At 41.7% G+C, this 20,833-nt stretch overlaps 1 protein-coding gene across 2 annotated transcripts in view; it reads right to left on the reverse strand.

The window, feature by feature from the left end:
* The window catches only part of efna5b (ephrin-A5b), a 94,732-nt gene that overhangs the window by 15,843 nt on the left and 58,056 nt on the right, over positions 1–20,833 (reverse strand). For both annotated transcript variants that reach the window (XM_051422571.1, XM_051422570.1), the window contains exon 2: positions 4,106–4,398. In XM_051422571.1, the coding sequence (XP_051278531.1) occupies positions 4,106–4,398 (293 nt within the window). The remainder of the gene's footprint in view (positions 1–4,105; positions 4,399–20,833) is intronic.

Raw genomic sequence — 20,833 nt, forward strand, 5'->3', positions numbered from 1 at the left:
GTATCCATGTAGTGGCAGGACTACATGCAGAAAAAAGCCAACTTTCAAAGTCAAAAATGAACCACAAAATGTTGGAACAACAAACACTTAATAGTGTCCTTAAAATATACAGCCTGAACCAAGAGCTAAGAGTTTAATCAATGTTTACTCACGAATGCACAGCAGTACACACTGATATCTTCTTATTTGACAACAGTCTTTATTCTTATTGGCAACAATAATGAGACTGGATAGCATCACAAGGTAGCTGGCAAACTGTTATCATAATATCTTTTTTCATAGCTCAATAGGCATCCACATCTCAGAAATCAACCTGGGCACATAACATTATGATTATCGTTAAAAAGAGCTAAGCAATGCCTTCACTTCATTAAGCAAGTATAGTGTTATCAGACACTGACATACTGCAGGCGCTATACCATTGAAAATGTTCCAGCAAGAAGAATTTGAGTCCAGTATGGCAGACCAAGAGAAAAAGGCTGCACTAAAGGTAAACACCATCTTTGCTACAGAAATAACATGCATGCAATCCTGTCAGTCGTATTGTTCCTGGACACAGACACTGTTCTCTATCTTGGCTCTGGCTGTATATTGTAAACTCTGACCATGGTTACCCAGTATCTGTAACACTGAGAGAATATTTGTCTGCACACTGGACGTTATCTGACTATTACTCAACTCATCTGAAAACAGTGACAGGCACATTTATCCTAATAATTCTGAAAGATTCATCATCTAGCTCAAGAGCACTTCACTAGGACAAATACTTGTTAAGCCTGTCACAACTCTACTGCTTTAGGGTATCTTCAGATATCATGTTTTATTTATATCTTAGTTTTTATGTATTTTAGCGTGTGCTCATTGGAAGTTGCACCACATAGCTGACAGACCAAACCAATGCCAAATGAGAGTGAATATTGGGATTCAACAGGTAGTGGAAAAACTCAAGTGGGATGGCCATTTTGCTCTATTTCTATTAGATTATGTATGATGTTACAAAATGTTTTGTTGACACTGAATAACCCGATAAATGAATTTTTTTTAACATTTTCGCAATTTAAATGAATATTTGAATGGGTTATTGTGAGACAACAGACTACGGGCAAAACTTGACCAACAGTTGGACCTATTGGTGTTGTTAACCAAATGATGTGTGCATGTAACCATACAGTACACAAGGGAAATAAAACTCAAATTTCAATATGTTGTTGCAATTGGTGCCAAACAGACCTGCTCCTGGTGTACTGTGGCATTTAGTTTTGCTCTTTTAAAAAGATTAGAGATAAAGGATTAGATATAATCAAGTGTGAGACAATTTTTTCTGTCTTAAATCCTGAATATTTTTAATATTAGTATATTAAGCCAAAATGTAATCCCTGAGAAAATTACATTTATTAGGTTATACTCTTTAGAAAAATTCCCTGTTGTGATTTAATTTTGCAGCCTGTTTATGTATTCCTCAATCAGAAAGTTGTATTTATCACTAAATTCTCAAGATTAAAGGAGAATAAAAATGATGTAATCCAATGCAACCTGCTGCTGCTAGCGGGTGAGGAAGACTCCCTCATGGTGGTGGTGGTGGTGATGATGATGATGGTGATGATGATGATGGTAGCGATTGAAACAGATGTTGCAGATGAATTGGCAGGTGTAGTAATGTAACTAACTCTCCACCTCTCTCAATCTTCCTCCTCTAGCCCCACATTCTGTCCACTGGATGAATTCTGTCCAATCCATCAACAACCATCTCCTCTGCTACTTATGGACATTCAGGCCGGACACAATGGCAGTGGGAAATCACATGTCAGATGACTTCATGGTAGATGACTTTAATATCCGCCACAGTAGCCAGAGAGGCTATACGCTAGAATCATTCAATAGCCAATGAAGCCTCGGGCAACTAAACCAATATGGCGTGCTACAGCAGAATGGATGTGTTCCATGGAAGCCCTGTCGGTCGCAGTGTAATTTAATCCAGCCCTTAGGACAAGCATCTCTCAACAGAAATGGAAAAAAAAAAGTTAGAAATGGAGACTTGAGGGAGTAGATGAATTGTATAACCCTTCGCTAACCCCCATCTACGCTCCCAACTTCGGAGAATTCCATTTTTCCCTCGTCTCATTTAGTATGAGTGTCAATGCAAATTGGCTATAAAAGCAAAGGAAAATCTGGTTACTTTTACCAGACAAATGGGCAAACACCTGGTTGTTGAAAGCCCTCTGGAAAGGATTTGTTTTGTGGACAAGCTTGAGAGAAAACACCTATTCACCACGGAAACAACGGCAAACATTAGGAAGGCGCTTTTTTCCCCTTTTTTTTTTTTTAAATCCAGTCTCTAACTCTAATGTGTTACAGAGCAGGGAGAGGAAGTGCAAAACACGTGAAATGAATAACGGACAGAAGTCTTTGCTGGCTGTCAGGTTAACAGCATCATAAAAAGGTGCCAATTTACAAAACAGATCTCAGTGTGTAGAGCTCACCTCAGCTACGCTGCGGACTCTTTAAACGCCGTCTCAGAGAGAATGAGAAAACACAAAGACGCACGGGTTTGACAGTCACCTTGAGCTGCATTAACACCACAGGCCAAATTGTACAGATAAACAGATACAAGTATAGTATTACCAGCAGTATTTAGCGGGAGGGTGTTAACTGTCAAAACGGACACCCCCTCGCTGAGAAGGAATTTATACATGTTTATTAGCCCACAAAGTGCACAAATCTTTCAACTTTTCCTTCAACAGCTGAAGCAATAATGCATTACACTGCATGATATTGCCTTAATGCCACCCATTTGAGAACATAACTGTGCTTCCTTGTAATATCAGCCTATCCCTGTGACAAATGTGTTTGGAGCAAGCGGCGGTGACTGTGCCTATTGACAGTGACTCCTCCGTCTCCCCTGCACGGAATAGTCTGTAGTGGGAGGACAAACGCAACTCAATTCCACTCTATCACCTTGCTTTGATAAAACCTAATTTCCCAGGGGCTTCAACTTCAGATGAACTCAGTTCCTATGCCAAGACGCAGACAACAACTAACGCGAGCTGAATGGGAGCATAACATAATGCAGAGAGGAGGGCACTCCTTTTTGAAGGATACAGTGTTGTGCAGCAGGGGTTGTGAGCTGTAACTTTCAAACTGTCTCAATTTAACTCCCCCTTGAATTCCATTGCCATTTTAGGGAAGAGTTTTCCACGAGTGATGAGAGCAGTGTGAAAAGCTTGGCTGAAAGCAGAGCATGAAAGTGTCTGCTCGGATCACTGTAATGCCACTCTTAAAGCTCTGTGCTGAAGTTATGAAAACATGGGTGAGGGATTGTGTGTGTGTGTGTGTGTGTGTGTGTGTGTGTGTGTGTGTGTGTGTGTGTGTGTGTGTGTGTGTGTGTGTGTGTGTGTGTGTGTGTGTGTGTGTGTGTGTGTGTGTGTGTGTCTCTTGCTCTGCTGTATTAAAAGAAAAACATTAGGTAAGGGAAAGGGCTGTCTGGGTCTGTAATTCATTTCAGGTTAGGTTGTTTGGCATTTTTCTGTGAATGCGTGTGGGATTTTGTGCAGATTTTGGAGGGATATCACACAACATAATAATACTACTAATATTGATATGAAAATAATATTCAAATGAATTAATAATATCATTAATTAGCTGCAATTGTCTCATTGCTATCACTGCAGACTTCGTTATATGTTACTCCTGTTATATTTACAATGATGAGTGTGATGAGTTAAAGAAAAAGCCAAAAGAAACGAGAGGAGAAATATGACGAGGGTCCACTTGTCTCCTTAAAGGGAAGGGTCACTGCAAATCAATACAGCGCTATTCTGTGTGTAACCTCTATCCTATTATGAAACATTTTTGCATCTGAATTGGAGTATAAAACTGATGTGAGTGAGTCATATTCTATTCAATTTCAGGCTGTTGCGTTTGTCTTTGAAACACCAAATGAGGAATTATGCCTAAGAATGGTGCTCCATCCCTCCAGTAGAGAAACTGTTCTGTCTGCTCCTGGTTACCCAACACCTTACTAAAACACTTCATGTTGGGGTTTTTTTTAACTTTACATTTTTCATCCACCTGTATGTATGCTGTGTGCAGAACTGTAAAAACTCACAGATGTAGTAGTATTCTCTGCCTGGTCTGAACTCGAAGCCCAAGGAGAAGGGAGTGAAGAGCTGAAACTTCTCTGAAAACTTGAGTGGCCCGTTCGGGGAGTGCGGCCTGTTGCATTCCCAGCGCTTGAAGCCCTTGGCGGTGTGGTCGCACGTGCTGTAGCCATCGTAGTTAACCATATAGAGGACATAGCGCTCCGTCCGCTCCTCGAGCACCGTGTCTTCATAGTGAGGGCAATAGACATCCAGGTAGTCGTTTATGCACACGTCAATGTGGTAGTCCCCACGATGGAACCTGTTTGCAAAACAGAAAAGAGCAGAGATGGGAAAAGGTTAACTTTTTGATATTTACACAAAGTAAGTATAATTACAGACCACCTGATTTTTAATAATGTACACACACTTCTAAAAACATCCTAAAATCGTAATGCATCTGTGTTGATGCATAAATAGAGCTTCAGTTATTATGCATAAAAGTTTGTTTGAATTCAGCACATATATACGGAGAATGCCGGTTTGATCTCTCTGCACTCTTTCAGTGTTGTGTGGAAATTTACAAGCGCCAGCACTCTCATCTTCTGGCTTCAATAAATTTGGGTGGGTTGGCTTATCTATAAATCTATCATTGCAAAAGATATTTACTCACACATACACACATCTGGATAGCAAACTGAAGTATCCAAGGCTGAGAAATTATGCTTACAAAAAACAATTATAGGTTTCTTAAGAGAGAGAAAAAAAACACACTTTCTTTTACAAACACAACATAAAGACAGATAACCTCAGGCTGAGTGCAAAGTAGAAATAATCATAGATACAGGATGGATCCAGACAGTAAATGTCATGATAGGAAAAATACAGAGCCTGGCTGTCTCTGAGGGCTGTGCGGTGAGGCATCTTTACAACTGCAATGATCTAGAACAGGCCACACAGGGTCAGAGGGCTTCAATACATACAGACAGATTCATCAAAAGGCCATACACTGTCACAAGCTCGCATCTACACACAAACATACACACAATACACAATTTCCTCTTCTGTTGCCCACAAATATGTCTCTCACCTGTGGAATTTTCGCAAAATTAGAGAGCAATTCCTGTGTTGTGAGTTTCTTTCCGGGTCTAGGATGGTATGATCCTAACCTTGGTGTCACAGGGGGAAAACACTGACCACCTGTAAACATGCTGGGGAGGCCCTCAATTTAGCACACACTTGAAGCACTCTGAGTAACTATGAGAACCACAAAATTGCACCAAGTAGACACACACACACACACACACACACACACACACACACACACACACACAGATACCCATACACATACACGTACACAGCTGGTGCCACTGACTCATTTCACCCATAAGCCAGGTGGTGCAAGTTTATAATTGAGACCCAGTCGTTAATGTTGTAAGAGCACAACCTGACAAGAGTTTTGACAAAACTTTTAATTGAAAAGCGCCACCGCTGTCTTTAAGAAGGATTCCTCAAGCCCCAGAATGCACAAGGGGCAGAGCGTATAACAGGCTAAAACTTTTTTATCCTGAGGACTCTGGAGCCTCAGGATTAACATACTGAAGCAGTACAGCCGCAACATGGTGACCTCTTTCTCTCGCCATGCAGTCGTGTCTGTTTGTGCAGTCTGTCATTTTTCCTTGACGGACAGGAGGTTGTGTGGCTCAGGTACTATTTGTTTGATTGACATCCTCCGGGATCTATATTCTTTATATGTTTAGACTCTATAATTTTGTTATCATCCTGGAAGAGGGCTCCCTCCTCCATTGGTTTTTCTTATTTAGTATAGTTTATTTAACCATTAACTATTCTTTGGGAGTTTTTCCTATTTAGAATCGAGGGTCTAATTATAGAGGGCAACCTCTGAGACAAATATGATTCTTAAAAAAGCAAGAGCTGTTTTCTTAAACAATTCTTTCAGTTTGCCTGGAAAAATCATAAATATACCCCCAAAAAATGTTTTATTTTATTGATTTGCACTAAATCACAAACATCTTAGATAGAGATGGAAATACTATGCTGCATAATGGTATAAAATGTCAGTACTTTCTTCTGCCTCTTCCTCATCCTCCTTTTCCCTGCTGCTCTCTTGTTTTCTCTATTGAAAACTACAACTCTGCTCGTTATTTCAACGTCATGTTTTGCGTTTATGGATTTTTCTAAGATCAAATCACCGTATATGCACTGAAAAGGCTTATCCTGCTTGGCTGCGCTTACTTCAATCTGCAGTATGTCTAGACAAGCTACACAGAATTACAATCAAAATGCAAACCAGACCACTTGTTTTTGAAGATCAAATAGCAATTTGAGCAAAATCTGGCTTTGGCGCCTTCACTTGTCACTTAATTTATGTTGGTGTAATCGAATGATTAATGTAACAATCAAGCGACAAATCGAACCGCAGCCATTTCTCATTAATGTGATCATGTGTGTCTGCTGGTTCTCTGCTCTGTGTATTTATTTATGTGCGTGTGTGTGTATGTGAGCATGAGCTAGCATGAAATGTTGCTTTTCTGTGTTTACCCGTGTAGGGTAAATACCAAAGTGAGGGTGTTTACAACCAAGGCATGGAGTAGCTCATCTGTAACATCTCATTTAAAACATGTCTGTGGAGGTCCAGGAAGAGCCATGCATCTCTCTCACTGCTTTAAAATGTCACTGACTTAATGGTCACATCCTCCCATCCGCTTACCCCAGCTTGTGTGTGTGTACTGTATGTGCACTGTGTGTGTGTGTGTGTGTGTGTGTGTGTGTGTGTGTGTGTGTGTGTGTGTGTGTGTGTGTCTGTGTGTGATGTTTCAGCTGCCCTTCTCTCCCTGCCTCAGCAGTCAGAATAGTGGCTCGTGGACCTGACTGCAAATGAAGCAGGGGATATTTGGGTGAGTGAGCACATAAAAAGGGACAGGATAGGCATTTGTAACATGTAACACACACACACACACACACACACACACACACACACACACACACACACACACACACACACACACACACACACATATGCAAGAAACACACACCCATTGCACACCTCCACACATACACACCTACGCACGTACATTAGGTTTGTGTTATCAGTTCAGCGAGCTCCCTGGCACATTGGCAAAGGAACAGCAGTGAAACAGCCAGAAGCTGCTAATGGCACAGAGTGAGAAAGAGAGTGAGGGTGAGAAACAGACAGGGTGGGAGAGAGAAAAGAGAGAAAGGTTCCAAAAGAGGGTGAGGTAATACAAAAAAAAAAGAGAGGCAGCAAGACTGAATATTGCAGATAGTATTGCTAGGCTCCCAGTGAATTCAAGTCTTTGCAGGAGTCATTCAACCATGCATTTATCATTAAAGGAGATTCAACTAAAACTGCATGTGCATGACATGACTGTGTGTGCAGCCAATGCTATAAATGTTTCTCAAAGTCTATTCAGTGCAGGATTATCATCATGATGTCCCTGGAAAACTTATTGTATTTTGTAGAAAGCTGTGTTTATTGTCCTTATAAAACCCCTGTTATCGAGAGACTAATGTGGTAGTTTTAGATGTGGCCCGTGTCTTGTTTATAGCAATGGCAGCTTTAATTGGCTGCTGCTGTTCTATGAACAGCCCCCTATTTTGAGTCGAAAGGGGGGAAACCGCTGCGTTGTTCAGCCTCTGCAAAGGACACACAAGAGGTTGCACCAATGGGACGTAAATCAAGGATGTGGTCTGTTAGAATCCCAAAGAGTGAAATATAGGCAAGAGAGATGGTACAGTAACAGAGGGATCAATAGAAGAGAGTAATTGCAGAGATACTGCAGGAGAAACTAATCCAGCGGGAAAAAAAGAAAATGTAAATTAAAGCTGCATCAAAATTGGCTATTTTGTGTGTGCGTGTGTCAGCGATAGAGTTTCTGGAGTGTGCTACAAGAATAATTAAAATTTTCTCAGCATAAAGGATAAATTGGTGAATTTTAAAATGCATATTATGTTATAATATATTATGTTATAATATAATATAATTAAACTTATATTTGAATAATGCATTAAAATATTATTAAATTGGCCAATTAGAAATGGTATTTCCTTACTCTGTCTGTAAATGTTAAATTAAACTTAGATATAAATAATAAATAAATAAATACCAATAAAATGACTGTTGAGATTCCCCATCTAGCCAATCAGAGGTGTCTTTGCTGCTCTATGGGTTGGACCTTGTATAAATGTTATGTAACATTGTTTACGGCTGTTTCTAAATTTAAGTTTTTACAAAACATGTCAAATCAGAGGGAAAATAATTTAATAATTTAGGAAATGACATACATGCTAATTCAATTGAACAATATGCAATGTATAAATAAATATGCGTTATAATTAAACACCAAAAAGTCCAATCACTTCACTGGTACACTCCAGAATCCTTACTGTGATCTCCTACGTGTTTATTTCTATTAATGTTTCTTTGAGAGCTCAAAGCTGGTACAAATCACAGAAGAAATTGTCCAGATGGAGTTGGCGCCGAGTGGCCCTCACTTGCTCTCCCAGTGCCACACACACGCACACGCAGCACCCAACCACCACAATCACTCCCTATTTTACGACACACTAATGGCAACATCATGAGAGACAATCTTTTCCATTCTTGTGAGAAAAGAGTAGCAGCGGTGGCAGCATAGAGTGGCAGCGGAGGCCTTGTAGCAGTAAAATAGGTAATTAAGGAGCAAAGTTGGATGGTAGGCTAATTGTCAGATGGTGATAATTACATGTCTTTGTTATTCCACAGCTGTCCCAGTGAGCTGTGGGTCACAACACAAAGCCAGGGAAATCAGCTGGACACAGAGCGTGGGTGCATGTGTATGTGTGTATGTTTTAGTGTATTAGTCAGTGAGAGAGCAAGAGATAATCTTTATTACCAACTGATTACATTTTCACACCACCTCCTCAGACCCTCAGGGCTGAAACTGAAGGGCCAAGAATTGTCAGCACAAACACACACACACATACACATAGATACATAGAGACACATGCTCACGCAAACACAGAGTCGCAAACGGAGAGAGTGAGTTTGGGAGAGCTGGAACAGTGAAGTGAATGCAGGGTAAGGTGGCACACCACTGCAGTCGCTGATTGGCTCATTTCCATTTCAATTACACAGCCCAGTGACATTGTGTGCACACACACACTCACTCACAGAGAGACAAACACACACACACACACACACACACACACACACACACACACACACACACACACACACACACACACACACACACACTACTACTCATACAGGCACAGGCCCTGCGCGCTCGCACACACTGTACCCAATGAACTCCCATCAGCCACTTCTCTGAGCTGTGCACTGGTGGCTGCAGACAGAAAGCAAGAAGGACAGGGAGAGATAGCTAACCTGAGTGAAAGAGAAAGACAGAGAAAAGGAGGAGAGCAAGAGCTTGGTGGCAGGTAGAGGCAGAGAGCAATCCAAGTCATCTAACCAGTTGAATAAGTGAGATTCAACAGAAAGAGGAACTTTTCAATGTGCTGGCATAGCAGCGCTTTGCTTTAAATACCACGGCTCAAAGGTGAGACCCAGAAGGAGCGTCAGAGAGTGATTACTAACAGAATACCAGTGGATTAAAAAGATTGAGTATGAAATGTTTTGCTTGTTTAGTAAGGGGAAAAGCTACTCTAGAAAATTCTCACTATTCAATGCTTGTCTTCTGTCTCCTATGTTGTTTTTTCTCCCGGCCTTAAGGGCGGCACAGTATGAACAATACCATGCAAGCCAAGATCTGTGAATAATACAGCACACATTGTGAGAAAGTTTGTCATTGGTTTCACTGCAAAACTGTAGTGACAACATTTTGACGATGAGGATGGACAATTGATGAATGCACAGTGACAAAATGCTGGTGAACGTTTATGTAAAAAAGAGGTACCTGAGACAATCCTGCCTCATGTTCTTCAGCTGCAGAGACTTTTACAAGAACTGTCAAGACTGTAGCGCCTACACCACACTGACAGCTGCATGCATTACAAAGTCAAAGCCCCCCTCTACCTCAGTATAAAAGATCATCTTTGTTTGTCTCTACCTCTTTTACCTTGTGTTCTCTCTGTATTTTCTTCGGTTCTACCCGTTTTTTGTTTTTTTTACGCCTGTCTGAGTTTCTCGCTCGGCCCCGTCCCGCTTGTGACCCCAAAATCGGATCTATTTACATTATTTCACCTCTCCCTGTTGAAATTCATACATCTGATATATTTTCAATTCAATATCCTCAGGCAATGTTCTGTTGCCTGATAAATCAAATCACAGTAACCTAGAAACGAAAAATGCACTGGGACCTTAAAAGGCAAACCCGTGATATCCTGTTGAGTGTGTGTATGCTTTCGCAGATGTCTGTGTGTGTATATGTGTGCGTGTTCCTAAAGTGAAAGATCATTTGTTGATTTTGGTCCAGAGGGAAAACATGTTTAGCCAAGAGGAGATGACCTGTGGCTGAACCCTGACTAGAGTACACATGCAAAGGCCTGTTCAGGACCTTTCAACACATACGCCACAAACGCACATCGCAAACACTTCTCGATATAGTTTGTGCAGTTGTCTAATTACACATGATTGGTTTGGGGTCAGCAGATGAAAGGGAGAGGGGAGCAAGAAAAAAAGAGAAAGAAATGAAAGATAGGGAGAGACAGAGGGAACAAAGACAGAGACTTCTATCCAGAGAGGTCTTTGCGTTGTTATTACTGATGGAAAAGGAATGTAATGGAGAGCGAGGAGAGGGGTGACGGACCGATAACTGCATCCAGTTATTTCCACTCCACAATCATCTTGACTATAAAATTAAATTCTTGACCAGACCACCATTTCAGCAATTCTCTTTTCTTTGGGACCTGGAGATCGAAAACATTTTTCTTTTTTGTCTGAGGGACTGGCAAGAAATGACAATACCACCTTATGGGGTGCTCATATTACAGCTCGTAATACACAACAGACTGTTTCTCTACCAGTGTAACTGGGCTCAAACACTGCTCAAAAAGATTACATACGGTGAACTTATGTTGGGAGTCCAGGCAGGGACGCACTGTGGCAGTCCCAAAGTGATGACTGTGAGTGTGTGTGTAATGTGCTCAGAGCTAACAGTGTGTTGCTGGGCACAGTAAATACTGAATTAGTTACAGAAAAACTCATGATACTGCTGTACATATTGCATTTATTTTTTTTCAGTTGAATCTTATTTAAAGTTCAAGGAAGGCTCAATATTGACCGACATATTGAAGATGAAGGATTTCTTTTCACGTTCTTGCTCTACTTGGCTTTGGTTGTAGCGCCTTCTGAGGTGTTTTAAAAATCAAAGAACATTAAACTCTGAGGAGATGAGAAGCAACCCCCAAAATACAAGTACTGAGGTAGAGAGATGGCTGAGGAGACGGAGACAGCAGTGAAGTCAGAGGAAGAGCATGTTGAGAGTGTTGCCTGTTATATGAGTTGACAGCCACATTCCTTGCTGGCTAACTGGCCGATAGGTTTACAGCTCTGGGAGGGGAGATGGGGAGAAGACGCGGAGACATCAGACCTACAGAGTATCACATATTACTTGTATTACCTCCAGGACATGGTGGGCGGCTGGGCTGTATGTGAATGTAGGCATATTTTAATATACGGGATATGTGCTGTAATGGACTAACACACACACACATATGAGTGCATAGCTGCTGGTCATGGTGCATTTTATTGTGTCCATCTGCTGTAGCTTTATGGAGGGTGTACTGCAGGCTCAGAGCAGGTGGTCAGCCCAGTATAATATACTGACTGTCAGCAGTGAGGGACACAGGGACGTACCCATGCATTCCTTCCATCTCTCTTTCTCACATCTAGTTTCATTCATCCTCCCATCTTGATCCTTTCTCTTACATTTCTCCTATCTGTCTCTGTCCCTCTCCCTCTTCTACATGTCTCCATCTCTCCCCCTCCTCTCCTCTCCCACCACCACCACCAGCGCCACCCTTGACTGTGATCTTATGATATTCATTTCTGCCATTTATGTCCGTCAGTGCTCATTTTGCCCCAGGGAGACAATGAATTAAGAGCAGTGACAGACAAGTTCTTGTTCTGCTCTTGGTGCTGAGTGAAACAGCGAGATGTAGGGCTCCAGTGAGTGTTTGATGTAGTCTGCATTAACATGCTGCAGCTCAAGTCCAAAACAGAAAAGAAGAAAAAAAAAAGACAGATACTTCCTCTGAGCTCATCTACTCACTACTCTGCCAAACAACCATTTTTATGGGTGTATAACACTGATGTGTGTAGGCTATATATGTGAGAGAATGGCTGAGTGTGTGTATGTGGGTCTGTGTATATCTCTCTGTGTGTAAAAGGATTTCTTTATGTCTCTGCTCGTCACCAAGGGAGTCAGGGAAAAATGACACATCCCCCAACATCCTGTCAGACCCTGGGGCCATTCTCCTGAATCATTGCTGCCCCCAAACCCACTTCAATCCCTTTGTAAATACTGTACGCTCTGACATGTTTACCGGGACCAGAGTGGGTGCGTGTGTGCACCCGTAGATGCATGCGAGTTTATGCACGGTCACACATGGGCAGTTAGTGTCAATTAATAGTTATACATCATTGAATGAGAGACGTGTTTTCCATTAATCATAAGTCATTATTTTATAGTGACAAGGTATTTGGCAGCTGAGACAGAACAGGAGCAATGAAACGGCTCTGAGTCGTGTAACATGTCCTCCTAATGTGTGTGAGAGAGAGAAGGACATCCTATACAGATGGGGGCATAGCTGAAACCTTGGTCCGTGGGGTGCTCCATTACCTGCCCTGAGCTCTGAATGGCCAACTAGCAGTGAATGGGTTCCAGGAGATTAGATAAACACAAACACCCCACATGGCTGCTAAAAGTTGCCATATGTGTGGAGCAATTAATGCTTACATAAGTATGAGTGACATAACTAAACAATAACATGCATGTGTAAACACAGATGCAAGCAAACATGTTTGCTTTGTAAACAGTAGGCGACATTGCACAATGTCCCTGGTGCAAATCTAATAAACTAAAAGGGTCTCTTCAAAGCAGATGAGGAAGTCACTGGATTGTGAATGGGAGTTGTTAAACACACACCGTTTTCCATTCGCTCTTGTGCACTTCAGAAGAGCATCGTACTCATAATGCAATGCTTAGTTGCACTAAAAGAGTGACTTCAAAGTGGGTGAAGCTGTGGCTTTTTAAAATGTGCATTATTTTACCATCACTTTCTCTGTCACGTTTGAGAAGATCACTGTACTCAGGAAACAATGCTTAGGTGCAAGAAAACCCAGAAACTGTGGGTTTCAATATGGATAATGATAATAATCTGCACACTTAAATCCAATGCCCAGATGAGAGTCTGGTTGTCTTTAAATTTAGGTGTCTAGGTGTCTTAAAATTTTTAACAACATACCAGTAGCTCAACATAGTAGAACCTGTGTTTACATTCTAAAGACCTCCAATCAAATAAGATGACCTCCTGATGGCTGAACTACTACTGCACACCCACACTAACGCATGCCTTTCAGACTGACACAAAACTATTGATCTAACTGGGTTGACACATCATCTGACCTGGCTTCATAGACTGGACACTATTCTGCTTTTGTGAACAGGCATTTCTATTTCTATCACCATCCTGATTTGTCTAAAAAGGATGAAGCAAGCATTTGTTCAGTAGACCTACATCATATATGAAGGGGCTATTAGACACATTCCTCTTTCCCACCTGTATGAGGCACATTACAGAAGAATGTCAGCCCACTTTTCTTCTGTTGTTTCTATGTAAGCCCCCTCTCGCTCCCTGTCTCACTCTGTCTCTCAGGACAAATGATAAGCAGATGGATGGAGGAGTGAAATGAGTAAGAAAGCTGGCAAAAAAAGGCCAGAGATGGACCAAAAAATAAATAAAAGGAAGCATATACCATGTGGGAGAGGCAGGCAGATCCAGAGTGGGAGGAGGGAAAAAGAAGAAAGGCATGTATGAAGGTTTAAAAGCAGCAAAAGATGGAGGGGAACATAAAGGGAAAGGGTAAGCATGTGGGTAGAAGAAAACATAGAAGCACGGATGAAAAGAGGAAAAAGCAGCGATGAAAAGAGGACAAACAAACACTTAGTACTGATCATTAAGACTTGCATTACAGCTGTTTACACACACATACTGATCCCCATATACTCTGTATCTATACACTAAATGCACACAGGCAAACACACACACACACTGACCTTCAAGGTGGGTTGCCATGGAGCTGTGTCAGGTTGTTATAATGTCACCACTTTCATAAAACCCTCGCCCCTTTCACAGTTCACAAACCACTGACTGTATACACTACTGTACTGTATGTCTTTCTGTGCGTGTGTGTGCAGGCATGCATAGCGTGTGTGTCAGGCTTTGTGTGAGCAGATTTAGGCTGAGTTAGGATACTTAAAGGGGGAGCCATGGGAAGCCAAATGGTAACTGTTTATAAATGTGTTTATCTGCGGGACATAATTGCTTCACTGACAGATTGTAGCTATAGTTGTGTCTGTCTATACATCACTGTTGTCATGTAAAAACCTCGTAGGCTCCCTCCTTTCTTGAGGGATTCCTCTTATCAAGTGAGAAAACTCTACAGCTGATAAAACCCTTTCAAATTCCTTCAGATAATGTCAATCTAATCTAGACAAAAATTTTACCCAGCCTAAGCTAAGACTAAATGTGTGTTTGCGGTCCTTTTGGGAAGCGGTTCATATGAGATGGTCAGAAACAGCTGAATAAAATTGACCATACTGTATTTTTTTCTACCTTTTACATAATGATTTTACTACATTTACTGTGCAAACATTGTAAGTTGATGTGACATTATTACAAAGCTTACAGTCACTTCATTTGGAGTTGTATATATGGACTCATTCTGGCATAGTGCCATTTTATGAAATGTATTGATCTACTGTATATGAAAATGTATAGCTGCTTATAAAGAGGTGAGCAAGTGCAGCTTGAGTCTAACGGATGTAAACAGTCTTGTTAAATGAAAGGTCCTTTCCGCTGGTCAATACTGAGGCTTCCTCCCTCGGCTTAACTCTCACATTTCCAGGGTCATTTCTAGATTTCAGTCTTGATTACTCCTGGATCGTTTCATATTACATGAGCCTGAGCAGACTAGTTTGGCTAAAAACCATGTTTGGAAATGTTTTGTTAGGCATTAAGCACCCCTCCCAGTGAGTTAAAACTATATGACAAAGCTTGTTGGGATTCCTTTCACAAATGTTTTGTTCTGGGTTGATTTTTCTCACGGTTTCCACAATAATCTATATCTTCCCCCCTCTAGTTCTCCCACGCTTGTGCTCCTTGTAAAAGTTTCATTTAATGGATTCGGCTTGTTCACATAATGAGATGATACGTCAACCATTCATTTTTACACTAATTACTGTCTTAAGGCAATACAAGCGGGCTGTGAAGTGAAATGCAGTACAACATTGGCATCTTACATTAGAGGAGGTCAGGCCCATGATCTTAACTCTAGCCAGCTAATTTCAGAATGCTCTAATTGACTCGCTCAATGTAGCTCGACAAAGAGAAGGCTCAAACCCTTCCTTATCTTTTCCCCAGGGACACTTATAACAAATTTACTGAAGGATACTCAACGCAAAACATGTCATCACATAACCTGTTGGCAATACTCGTGCCAACATAAGTGTGATGACATGTTTTGCCACATCATGTCATGTTTTGCCCTCTCTATTACCTGCATCAGTCTAGACAGTGTTCACCCGTCTTAGTCATAACGTTGTCTACACAATACAGCCTTAAGAGACGGTGTTGACACATACATCAGATAACAGAACAACGGCAATATTCCCAGATAGCTATCATCCAGGCAGCGATCCAAATCAAGTTTTAAGTTTAGGGGTCCATAAAGGGCTAATAAGCACTTTCATCTCAACAGTTAAAACCTATCACAGTGATAACAATCAGATTACAGGGGCTGTATGGCCCTGTCTTCTCTACGGTCAACTTTGAAGTTCAATCACAACTTTCAAGAACAATTGGAATGCACCACCGTCCTCAGTGTTATGACTCTGTTATTGAACCGGAGATATGGCAGACAGGAGATGTGGTTGATGTGGCAGCGGAGGGGAAAGAGGTGGTAATTTCCAGAGCATCTGCTGATTGTAAAAGGCAGAGTGTTTTAAGAGCAGATGGTTATGGGGAGATGATGGAAGTCCTTCATAACCAGCTTCGGCACAAGGCAACAGTAGCAATGTTTTCCAACAAGGGGCTGCTGTTTCTACACATGATTTTTTAATAACTTGCTCAGCTGCAAAACAAGCATATATGCATACATGCGCAGGCAGTCATGCATTGTCTTTGTGTATGAAGGCCATTGTATTCTATGGCAATGTCTTTCTATTGCTTTTTAAAAATGAGAAAAGCACTACTACTACTACTACTGTACTTGAGACAATGGGGAATTACTTCTTTTTTTTTTATTCTTGCTTGATAAAAGTAACCAGTTTTAGGTATTTGTTAAACATATATTTCAGTGTCTGTTATTGCACACATGTGCATGTGTGTGTCAGAGGTAGATATATAGAGGCAGAGGGATGTAGCGAGGCGGTCAGAAGGACAGAGCAGGAGCTGTAACTCCAGGGAGATCAACAGTGTTTTTGTCAGTGGGGGGACTGACACATGGGCCTCTCTCATAATTCCTTATGCCTGTTTAAAAGCTATATGGTCCTTTAGCTACACTTCACTATATGTGCATGTGTTTGCATGCATGTGCATTGTGTAAGTCTGTATTAATGCAGCCTGTTTGTGTGTGTGTGTGTGTGTGTGTGTGTGTGTGTGTTTGGTATGAACAAAGCTTTTTCCAGGACCTTCAGGGTCAGCCTCCCATGGAGAACTGTCAAGGTCCCAGGCAGGGGGTTAAGTGGTGTGTCGGGTACTCAGGCTGTGTGTCTTATTGTGGGCAATGCCGGCATTATATAGGGTGGCAAAGGTCACTATATAATATAGACATGAGATTGCACACACTCACACATACACACAAATCTGAATGCACATGACATGCACACATAAATCCCTAAAAGTTGAGGGCCAGTATAGTTCAGGGCCAGTTGGTCTCATTATAAATGGCTTACATTACAGAGGCCTTCATCTGGGTAATTTCTTTTTGTATTTATTGCAGACAGACCTTGTTCATGTTAGACAGCCTGCATATTTGGTGTATCTAGCAGACAACTCTATTCAACGGATAATTATTAAAAAATATTTTTAAGTTGCTGCAATGGTCATACTTTTTTTGCAGTCTCACTGTATTTATGAATTCCTAAGCATGTTACAGAAGCAGATTCATGTCCCATATCTAGAATTTTCTGAAAATCTCACCATGACCTCCAAGTGAAAATGTTATGAATTGAAAAGGTTTGCTTTCCTTGTTGTGTTGTGATGACACCTGCTTATGAATACTTGGCACGAATGGTGGAACTTTCCTTCCCTTTTCTGTTTCCCTCTGAAGAGACTGAGCGCGTTTCTCTTTGCAAAGAGCAGCAAACAGGATCAAACCGTGCAAAGTGGGAGTCAGTCCTGTCCTTGCCTTTGATCCCAACTCAGCCCTGTTTAAAAGGCCCAGTTTGACAGAGCGGGAACTCTGTCAGTTTAACAGAGCTTTGTGTCACGTCAAACAAGCTAAAAGATGCTCAGCGTGCCTTTGTTCTGCTGTCCCGGAGAGTGGGCCGCGGGCGATTAGTGTTACAAACACGCTCTGTGTGTGGGGGGTGACCTTACTGTATGTGCATACAGTATACGTGTCTCCATTTGTGTTGATATCTGTTAATGTCTCACACAATCCGAAACCTCATCTTTCCACCAAATATATGCACACACCCACATACAGACACACACAAATCCCTTCCCAAATCATTCCTCTGCTAATAGAGATTCTGATTGATTCTTGCTGAACCAAAACTAGTTTTGCATTCAAACTAATTGGCCTAGTTGAGATTCCCCTGTGGAGTGAGACAGGAGAAGGTTTTGGCACTGAAACAAGGTCTATAGGTCATGTCTTGGTGGGCACAAGCTACATTCTGTTCACACTTCCAACTGTGAGTTCATGAACTTTTGAACTCGCCTCACAAAACAGGAAATTGAAACAATAAGCTTCTGGAGAGAAAATGAAATTTCAACAGAGCAACATGATTTGTTTTACTAGCAAATGATTTGGCCCCTTTGTGCTGTTTATTTATGCACTCTAGTCGGTTTGGGCAAACAGAGAAATGCTCTCCAATAAACGCACACACAAATGCACACACAGACACACACTCACACACTCACAAAGGGGGTTTTATGGAAGCAAGTGGTGACACGCTGTGGACAGGTTTTGGGAGGTTTACCGACATGTGTGGTCTAAAGTTAGCGCAGTTGGAGAATGCCTTCCATCCTTGCGTCCATCCATCCCTGAACATGCCCTCCTCCCCAGCTGTCTCCTTCATCTCATCCTCTGACCTGAGCTGGCTGTCAGGGCCTCCTGCTTCAACACAGCATACTGCACGTTCACCACATACCACGGCTGCGTAGTGCTAGACCTCATAAAATAAAATGACTATCAGTCAGTATTATAAAAGAGAGTCCAATTATTACTTAACGACTAAAATTAGGACCATATGTCATACTGGCTATGGTACATATGGTGTATCATTACAATCATCTTTGGGCAGAATTGATTTCTTATCACTCCGTCCACTATTATCCCTCCTGCCTGTCCTCCATTTTGTGCCCGTCTCACTCCACCTGCTGCTCTCTCTCCACACTCTGATGCTAGTGTGTCGAAAGCCTAAACCGCCTGGTATTGATGTCCCCATCAGGGCACAGCAGGGGCCCCTTCATCGCGGACACACATACAGACACACAGTTGCTTGGATGAGATGTCCCAGTTGAGGCATTAGTCAAGTTTGTGTGTGTGTGTGTGTGTGTGTGTGTGTGTGTGTGTGTGCGTGTGTGTGTGTGTATGTGCGAGGAGATGGTCCATAACAAGTCAGCAGTGTAGGCTTAGTAGGGTTGGCTGAAGCCTCCCACAGGTGTTAGGGATCAATTCAAACACAAATCATTTCATACGCTAATCCCTACTCACACCCTCACCTGCATGTTTTACAGTTTCTGACATTACACAGCTGTTAACAGATCCATTATCCATATCTCCTCCTTGTTTTTTCCACTGAAAAGTCCACCTTTTTTCAAGCAATGAGATAAAAACATGAATTCCCATAAATACTGCTGACCTTTTGTTTCTGTTACGGAAAAAAAAACATCAGGCAGATATTTGGGGAGTGAGCAAAAAAGATAGATCAAGATAAGGAAAAGAAGAAAAAGATGACATGTTCTAAGACGAGACAAACCTTTTTTTTTTTTTTTCTGGTAGGAAACATTATAATGAGAGAGTGAGAATGGCATATGGTAACAGTCAAAAGAAAAGGGGAAAGAGATTATGAAAGCATTAGAATGAAAATCATATGTTGCTATCTAATTGACCATCTCTGCAGTTCAGCACATCAGCATGTAGTATGAGGCATACACAGGAGTTGGTTTAATATCAGACTGTGGTTTCATGCTGTTTCACTGGAATGGGCTCATGTGAAACACTGACTTATGGAGACAGACACAGAGAGAGTGTGAGGCAGAGAGACAAGGCATCTGTTAAACTACTGAGAGCACTTGCACATCTCATTTAAGCAAATTTGACAGATGACAATGGATCAAAGTAATACCAGAAACAATCAGTGTTTCACAAAATACTACAAAAGTCGAGTCTGCCGTTAAACCCACTGGCTGATGTTACAGATGGTCTTTGAGACACGCACATGCGCACACACACACAACGTTACACTTTCATAATTCATCAGCCCCGACTCAATATATTTCCTGATGAATGGTGAAATATTTGAAGTGGATGCATCATGAATAAACAGCGGAGGGAATGATTGGCTGGAAACGCTTATCTACTTTGAGGATACTGCAAGGGGTAGGGAGGTGGAGGGGACAATAAGGGGAGGGGAAACCTGGGATTTAGCAAGTTGGATTGTGGGTAATTTTTCCACATGCTTTCTGGTCGCAGTTGGTTGCCCTTAAATTAAACCAGCACACAGGAGGGCACGTCGACACAATCAAACATGCATGCACCACAAACACAAAAATAACATGCATCTACTGTACAAACAAGAATTTAAACATGCACAGACAAGCAAGGGACTGTGTGAATCAACAGAAATGGTGTTTATATACCTACATCCAATTGAACTGCTCAGATTTCCATCATCAACATCAACACTGAACAAATACTTACATTAAAAACAAACTGATGGCCAACCACCAAGAAGCACCGTGAGGGAAAACACCCTCAAATGCATACACTTAGGGAATGCTGTAATATAGCAGACGTACACTTCTTGAGGCTGAGCGTGCTCTTGCATAAAACATCAGGCGTTGAGCATTTTAAGTGCTTCTATTGTAATCAGGCCAAAGCCATAACAGCTCCCATGAAGGCCTGGTGAGAGTGGCTGAAGGTCCATTTAGACGTCCAGAACAAAGAGCATCACCTGATCAATAGACAACCTCATTAGGGCAATATGCTGTGGCGGGCACATTCTGAGGCACGGGGGGGGGTGATGGGAGGTGGGTGTGACCGGTAAGGGGGGCTGATGGAATACGGTCTCTGCGGTGTTCGTCCAAGCACTCATTGGTTT

Source organism: Dicentrarchus labrax, unplaced genomic scaffold, assembly GCF_905237075.1.
Source record: "Dicentrarchus labrax unplaced genomic scaffold, dlabrax2021, whole genome shotgun sequence".
NCBI classification, from domain to species: domain Eukaryota; kingdom Metazoa; phylum Chordata; class Actinopteri; family Moronidae; genus Dicentrarchus; species Dicentrarchus labrax.